We start from the raw sequence: 8493 nt of genomic DNA on the forward strand, positions 1-8493 counted from the left end.
CCACCCACCACCACCACCAACAAATGCACACCCAGAACACCGCCGACGACCACCGCGGTGGCCGCCACTTACGGCAACACCACAACGCTCAATACAACAAACACCAAGCCCAAGAAAGTTTAACCACTCGTATCACGAAGCTAATATGTGCGGTTTTTCTCAGCATTATCTTCACTATCGGCTTGGTAATGTTCGTTTTATGGCTTAGTTTACGCCCACATCGTCCCCGGTTTCACATACATGAATTTTCCATCCCGAGTTTGGCCGAACCTAACGGGCTTTCGAATGTACACGTCACGTTTAACGTGACGGCCCAAAACCCGAACCTCGATATCGGGATTTATTACGACACGATGAATCTCACTTTGTATTATCAGGATCAAACTATAGCGGAAACACCATTGTTGTTTCCGTTCTATCAATCATCGAAGAACACGGTCGTTGTCTATGGCACGTTGTCGGGACCCACATTGAGGATTAACTATGCGCGTTGGATACAGCTGTTGGCGGCTCGAAAACGGGGGTCGGTGCCGTTTCGGCTCGACGTGGCCTCGTCGATTCGGTTTAAGGTGTCGGCATGGGACAGTCGACGCCATAAGATGCATGCAAATTGTGAAATAGGAGTCGGGTCAAATGGGATGTTACTAGAAAGCGATAAGGAAAAGAAATGCCCGGTGTATTTCACTTAAAAAAAGGGACTCGACACTCTAGGGCAACTGTCGTTGTCTAGAATAAATATCTGTTATCCTCAAATCCCATGTCTCTTCTCTGTCCCACCAATCACACGAAGACACATCAGTATTTTATTTATTTATCTCCGGTATAAATGATGATGTGTTTCATGTTAGAGGTGGACAAGTATGGGACACGAGATTTTTGTTCTGTCTAGGAGACGTGTTGGCACGTGTTCTAGATTTGGACAAGTTCTTCTCGAAGTATGTTGGAACGTCTTCTCTCTTAGACACCTTTTTTTATGACGCACTCACACAAATGAGGCTACGTTTTGTCTTTTTTCTCTGTAACCGAGCGATATATGTACTTTGTGAATAAATAATTGTACGTTTCTTGTGTGAATGAAATTGTTGTGAAGGTAAAAAAAATCCGAACCTTTATAGCAAAAACATTGTGAATGTTACTTTCACAGTGTTTTGCTGTGGAGTTTCAAAGGTAAAAATTTGTCTCACGTGTCTCACGAAACAGTCTTGTCTTACATAATCTTAAGTCTCTCTTTCTCTCTCTCTCTCTCTATATATATATAGATATACATATATAGAGGAGCGTTCAAATGAAAACTTGACCCATTTGTGTAAACCGTGTAAACCAATCTCATCCGTCCATTTTCTTGATCAATGACTAAGATTATATTACTTTATTTTAGGAAATTAAAATTTAAAAAATAATTAATATTTATTTTATTTAATCAACAAGGGTAGAATCGGTAAACAAATGATTAATATTTATTTTATTAAAAATGAAAATGTTTCACCAACATCAACCTATTTGATTAACTATTTCATAATTAAACCTTTTCACATTGAAACATTTACATAAACATTAATTTCATATACAATAAAATGAAACTGTTTCACCATGAAACTAGTTCTTCAATCTCGAATCAATTATAAAATGAAAATGTTTCACCAGCATGAACCTATTTAAATAACTATTTTATAATGAAACATTTTCACATGTAAACATTTACATTCACATTAATTTCATGTACAATAAAATTTACTATGCACCTGTTTCATGATACGTATATTTCATAAAGAACAAAATCCATTATGCACCCGTTTCATTTTATTCTACCAACTAAACGGATCAAATTCAATTACAATGCAACGTTGCTCACCATGAAACTAGTTCATCAATCACGAATCAATTACAAAATGAAAATGTTTCATCATCATGAACCCTTTTCATTCTACCAATTAAACGGATCAACTTCAATCAAAAAGCAATAGGGAACACCATGAAAATATTTCACGAAGCATGCATCAATTAGAACATAAAAATTTTCACCATCACGACACTATTTCATTGATGTATACCATATGCTTTGAAGAAGCAAATAAGTCATTTTACAATGAAACATTTTCATGTTTATACAGTTTCATGAACATTTGTTTTTTTTCTTTCTAACCAACATCAACGCACGATTTCATTCCTAAAATTGTTGTAATCTTCATAAAATGTTTCATGATTCATTGAATACCAAATCATTAAAATAAAGATTTTAATAATATAATATATTTAAATTTTGAAACGTTACCTTTTTCATTATTTCTTTTATTAAATTTCCTTAAATAATATGTATTAATAACTTCCTTAATTATCAAAAAAATGTGGAAAATGACAGAAATACCCTTATTCATTAAATTTAATTGAAAAAAAATGGAATTTTCTGATTGGTTGAAATTGGTTTACACGGTTTTTTAGAATTAGATGGTTTTCATTTGAACCTGCCCCTACATATATATATATATATATATATATATATATATATATAGAGAGAGAGAGAGAGAGAGAGAGAGAGAGAGAAGGGAGGAGGGATGATCAAATGCAAGCTACTCATATTTGTACAAACCGTGCAAATCACCCTCATCTGTCGATTTCATTGTTTAATCATATGAATTTTTTTCATGAAATTGTTTCATATAATATTTTTTTTTTGATAAAGTTGTTTCATATATGGTTATGAAATTTTAATGAAATTATTTCATGTATTTCTCTAAAATTAATATAATGAAGATGATAATATCCATGATTAACACCCTCCATAATAAAAATGATTAATCACCCTCTCATAATTAAAAAAATGAAAAACAATTATGATTGGTTGAACGAGATTTGTATGGTTTATACAAATAACATGGTTTGTAAAATAAACCTCTTATATATATATATATATATATATGTATATATATATATATATAATATTAAAAAAAATAAAAATTAGTGAGAAAAGAACAAACTTCCTAAGGAAGCAAATCCAAAGAGAGGTTTCCAACCTACAAAGGTTAACTTTCCATCAAAGAGACACCAAGAAAGTGTTGTAAAATGATAAAAAAAGATGCATTTCAATATCATCCAACTCTAACTTTTCAAGAAACAACCCAATTTAAATCTTTATATATTTAATCCAAGGGTTAAGAATTGGTCTTACGGGTCTCATAAAAAACCTTTGGTTTCACATTATCTTAAATCTATATATATATATATATATATATATATATATATATATATATATATATATATATATATATATATATATATATATATATATATATATATATCATAAGAAGGCAGTTTCTAGGCACACAAAAAGCCTCAGAATTCAAGTCTCTCTAATCTCTTCAAATCCCTTACCTCACATGGTTCAATAATCTTGAAAGCATGGTTAGAAGAAAGGTATCAGAAAGCCCTTGTGCCATCTATTGCTGGTTCATTCAAGTTCTAATAGTTTTGAGCTTAACCGCGATCGTGGTTTGGTTAAGCACGAAACCGAAACACCCCGAATTCACCCTCACCGACATCCGCATTCCTGAAACGTGCAACCAAAATTCGTCAAGAATCCAAGAAAACGACCCAAAAGGTCTTGTTTTTGTTCTTGAGATCACTAACCCTAATAATGGAATGGCAATTTGCTACGTCGAGATTGATATGAAACTACACAAGGGTGGTTTTGTTGTCGGGAACAAGTCTTTGGAAGCTTTTTGTCAAGGGCGGAAGAAGACGGTGACGGAGGAGGTGGTGATTGGCTGTGATCAACTACTTCGGGGAGGAGGTGTGGCAGGCGATGGTGGTTTGATGGTGACGGTGGAGACCGTGATCAAATATCGGGTTTTTAATTGGAAGACGAAGATTCGGCATATGGGTTTCGAAGGGTTTGTGAGAACTGGTAGTGAAGGGAACTCTAGTGAGAATATATATCTACACAAGATCGACAGGTTCAATTAGAAACTGTAAATATTTTGAGAATCTGAGAACCAACTAACTTTGAATAATATTCATGACGAATATTATTCATGCATGAATATGTTTTTGGATTATTCATCGTGAATGATTCATGAAAAATTGTTTCCCATGTTTTCAAAATATATATATGAGATCGGTTTGAACTTTCTCCTAAGCACATATATGTATACATATATACACACACATACACACGAAGGGTTGGGTACTAGTTTGTTTTCATAAGACCTGTGAGACCACTTTATTACACTTGAAAGTTCATAGCAAAACGTTGTGAATGTACAAAAAGCCGAACCTTCACAGTAAAAACACTGTAAATGTTACCTTTATAGCGTTTTGCTGTGAAGAAGTTTCAAGTGTAAAAAGGTAATCTCACGGCTTTCACAAAAACATGTTGATCTCACTTCACGCCATATATGAATATAACGATATAAGAAATGTTCTACATTTTGTTTTTCATTCTGTTATTAGAATTTCTAAATGTTATAATGAGGTGATTAACATTTGTTACCGTTGTAGTTGCAAAAACCCCAAAGTTCACTATAATTGGAAACTCGAGATACGTTTTTCTCCAATTTCTGCAGTATCATTTAGCTGAATGATCTTCTAACATGTATTAAGAATGCTCTCCTTAACAAAAGAATGTCTCAGTCAAAGACAAAAATGACTAAAAACCTGTCAAAATATCATAGATTTAACTATAGTTGTTCATGGGCGGGACGACCCGTTAGACCCAGTCCATCCGGCCAGCTAGTAATACGGGCTTGAACAACCATTGTCGAGAAAATGGACGGGCCCAGGTTTGTTTGTTAAAATTAATGGGTGGACATGGGCAATGCAAAAATAAATATGGACAGACCCTCCCGGCCCGTTTATGTTTTATAATTAATATTTTTTAACCATTAACTACAATTATACTAGTATATTTTAAAATTAAATTATTAAAGTTAAAAGGATGGGAGTTGGAACTATTTGGTTTTTCTCAATAACCCAAAAGGCTTTACATTATCTTTGTTAGCATCCTTACGTTAAAAGTCCTAATCGATCAACAATGGATAGTGTCAGTAGTTGCCAAAAGTTTTAATTACAAGAGTGTTTTTCCTTTACTTTATGGTTTTCACATTTATTAAATAAGAGTTACACTTTTTAAGCCCGTAAGCCCATGGGTTAGTCTGGACCGTTTATATGGCGAACAATTGCAAGTTGTCAACCCGACAAAAAAGCTTGAATTTACAATATTAGGCCCATTGGATAAAAAAAACAAGTTAAGCCCGGCCCAAAGCCCAGCCGGACCTGCTAATGATGACCTCTAGATTTAACTGTGAGAAAGTCATTTAACTAAATAACCCATTTCCTTAACGGGTTGTGGTCATCTATGAGTTTTGATGATTTCCAAAGAGCATCGTTAACGATTCTTCTAAGATTTGACCGCAAACGCTTTGATGTTTCTCGTGTATCTCGACTCATTTCTTCAGATCAAACACTATTTAATTATTTTTATATATTTTTTTAATAATTTGTATACATTATTTATGAAAAATGGAATTTAAATTTCAAACCATTTCATGAAATCCAAATCCCTCAAAAACATTCGGACAAAACCAAATGAATTTGGTTATGATAGAAAATAACACTTGATGAAGGTATATAGGAATCACTAGTAACCTTATATGAAACCAGAAATAAATACAAACATTCATAAATGCTACAATGTAAAAGCAAACAAAAACATTGATTCATTTACATCTCAACCCCAATAAATCTTGACCTTTTCGTGATTTAGCCAAGGACGTAAATCGTATAAAAAATGTCCGATGAGCTCATAGATAACCGATGGTACCTTGTTTTCCACAGGTTGGTTGACAAGATCTACATCCTCAAATGATCCATTTCGCTTGATTTAATCCATCACAAGTCCAAAACATCCCCTACTTTGATGTTCGACAACGATTAGCAACCTGTCTCCGCCATTCATGAATTGGGACCTGTGAATGGAGGTTAAATTTTTAGGGTATAGATTTGTTTAAAGCTCAATCTGAACCGTACATATTTTGAGAACCATGAGAACCATCTATTCATGATTAATATAATCTATAATGAAAAATGCATGATATATTCATCATGAATATTTTGGCTATATTCATCATGAATATTTTGGCTATATTCATCATGAATACTTGGCTATATTCATTATGAATAATTCATGGATAGTTGGTTCTCATGGTTCTCAAAACATTTAAGGTTCCTAAATGAACTCTCTCTTATATTACAAATATCCTTACAGCAGGGAAGCCACCATAGTCGCCAGGTTTATTGATATCCTTGGTGACACAGCTAGCCGCTGCTAATCGTACCTGCATCTCAAGGCATCGTATTTTAAATTTTTTAATACTTTCGACGATATGAATCACAAGAAATGCAAATAGGAACATAAATACGTTATATGATTGCAAGAGATAGGTTTGCAATCACTCTACGTACATCATACCTCCCAAACCATACAATAGTAATGGATATACTGAGTTTGTCTGGTTTAGGTATGCATGGGAAAGTTCAAATGAGAAATATAAATATTTTGAGAACCTGAGAACCAACTATTTTATGAATCATTAACGATGAATAGCCCTAAAATATTCATGAATATTCTTAATCATGAATACCATGCATTTTCATTATTCATTGTATTCATCATGAATAGTTGGCTCCCTGTTTCACAAAATATTTATGGTTCTCAAATGGGTATGGAATCACTGAACCGTGAACACCCTAAATCTCGAATGCTTTCTGGGTGTTTCATGTGAATATGATTTTGGTCCAAAATTGTCCTTTTTCCTATCAATTGAATGAATACCTTCGACACAATGGTGACATGATCACGAACTCCAACCCTTCCACCTAAAGTTACGTAATCGCCAATCCTAAACCGAAAACAACATCAGAAAAGGCAGACAATTTCGAAACTCAAACAGATCATATAGAATAGTACAAGCATACGTTACAGAACCCGCAATGCCAACTTGCCCACATAACATGCAACACTTGCCAATCACTACATTGTGACCTATCTGCAAATTGAGGTTAAAGGACTCATTTTGGGTATCAAAAGATGAACAATTTAATGAACTCGATACAGACCTGAACTAAATTATCGATCTTTGAATGATCACCAATCATAGTATCCCTCCAACTGCAGAAAGAAGGGTAAAATGGTAAATTATCATTTGTATATTTAGAAACCTGAAAGTGTATCAACCCAGAGAGCATTTCATGTTAGAGAGCTCACCTGCCTCTATCAATGCATGAATTTGCACCAATCTCAACATTATTCCCTATATGAGCTTTTAGTGCCTAAAGATTACGAAAAGCACGATTGAATAAATGCCAATTTATTAATGGATTTCTAAAATTGTCTCCGAAACACAAGATTGAATAATTGTTGATTCATATAGGTTATGTTTGAAACTAGCTAGCTGATGGCTAATAAACTATTGTTGGTTAATAAGTTAGCTGATAAACTAGTCATGTTCGGTAGATACCGGTTGATAAGCTAGATGACAATGTAAAATGACCATAAAGGACATGTTAGAAAATTAATTGAAAAAATATTAAAGGAGCATGATTGGAAAAAATGGAAAAAAAATCCATTCGAGCTTATGAAATGCTATTTCAAGTAGCATTTCAGATAGCTAGCTTAATGAAATGCTACTTGAAGTAGCATTTCAGATAGCTAGCTTAATGAGGGTTTTTCAATAAGCTCAAAAAATAAGTTAGCTTATGGTTGCCAAACATGACCTTAAATCAACAGAAGTTATGTCCCATGGGCGTATACAGAAACACGAAAGAGATAACAAAGGAATTATGAAAATTGAAAGAAAGATGTTATAGGGAAAGCAATGTAGATTACTAACTTGAGGCTTCTTCACCATGGTGCTCTCCTCATCCACGAAAAAACCAAAACCTAAAAAAGAACGATTTTTTACTAATTATTAGAATACACGTATATAGAATACAAGTGGGAGGTTCAAATAAGAAGGCTAAATATCGTGAGAAGGTAAGAAGGGAATGTTTATATGTGAATTCTTGAAAAAATCCATTTGAAGATGCATATATGAACCCATGTTGAACAATTTGTAACGTTGGTTCATGTATTCATCTTCAAATTAAATTTTTGGAGTTTTTCAATGATTCACATATGAACCTTTCTTTAATTTTCTCTTCTTATCTTCTCGCGCTATTTAATCTTTTTATTTGAATCGGCCACTAGGATACAATGTCCATAAAAGAACAAAACACGGGAGCTGAGTAAAAATTTGTATGAGAATATGTGTAATCCACTGATCATACCGTCTTGACCGATGGAAACTCCATGATGAATGATACATGAATCACCGATGGTGCAGTTAGCAAGTGAAACATTATACCTGATGAAATGCAGGAGTTAATGTTACTCTTTAAAGGAAAGCATGGGAAAAGTAAAACAAGATGACCAATTTATTTCAATGTCAAATGACCATACCC

General features: G+C 33.6%; 2 protein-coding genes across 2 annotated transcripts in view; one reads left to right on the forward strand and one right to left on the reverse strand.

Moving 5' to 3' along the window:
* The first annotated feature begins 23 nt into the window (after positions 1-23).
* Positions 24-689, forward strand: LOC112522826 (protein NDR1-like). Its single transcript, XM_025132138.1, has one exon. It carries the CDS (start codon positions 24-26, stop codon positions 687-689), a length of 666 nt encoding a protein of 221 aa, XP_024987906.1.
* A 4934-nt stretch (positions 690-5623) lies between these two features.
* LOC112523135 (probable UDP-3-O-acylglucosamine N-acyltransferase 2, mitochondrial) overlaps positions 5624-8493 on the reverse strand; it is a 4189-nt gene continuing 1319 nt past the window's right edge. The window contains exons 3-10 of the mRNA XM_025132606.1: positions 8320-8396; positions 7884-7933; positions 7259-7323; positions 7111-7162; positions 6970-7040; positions 6827-6893; positions 6258-6329; positions 5624-5960 (exon numbers count right to left, since the gene is read on the reverse strand). Of these exons, the coding sequence (XP_024988374.1) occupies positions 5904-5960; positions 6258-6329; positions 6827-6893; positions 6970-7040; positions 7111-7162; positions 7259-7323; positions 7884-7933; positions 8320-8396 (511 nt within the window). The 3' untranslated portion in view covers positions 5624-5903. The remainder of the gene's footprint in view (positions 5961-6257; positions 6330-6826; positions 6894-6969; positions 7041-7110; positions 7163-7258; positions 7324-7883; positions 7934-8319; positions 8397-8493) is intronic.

The sequence above is a fragment of the Cynara cardunculus genome (assembly GCF_001531365.2).
Source record: "Cynara cardunculus var. scolymus isolate 2C chromosome LG 12, CcrdV1, whole genome shotgun sequence".
Classification (NCBI taxonomy): Eukaryota; Viridiplantae; Streptophyta; class Magnoliopsida; order Asterales; family Asteraceae; genus Cynara; species Cynara cardunculus.

Excerpts from the sequence above, each read along its gene's own strand:
- LOC112522826 (XM_025132138.1), top strand. The coding sequence starts at position 24 with ATGCACACCCAGAACACCGCCGACGACCACCGCGGTGGCCGCCACTTA.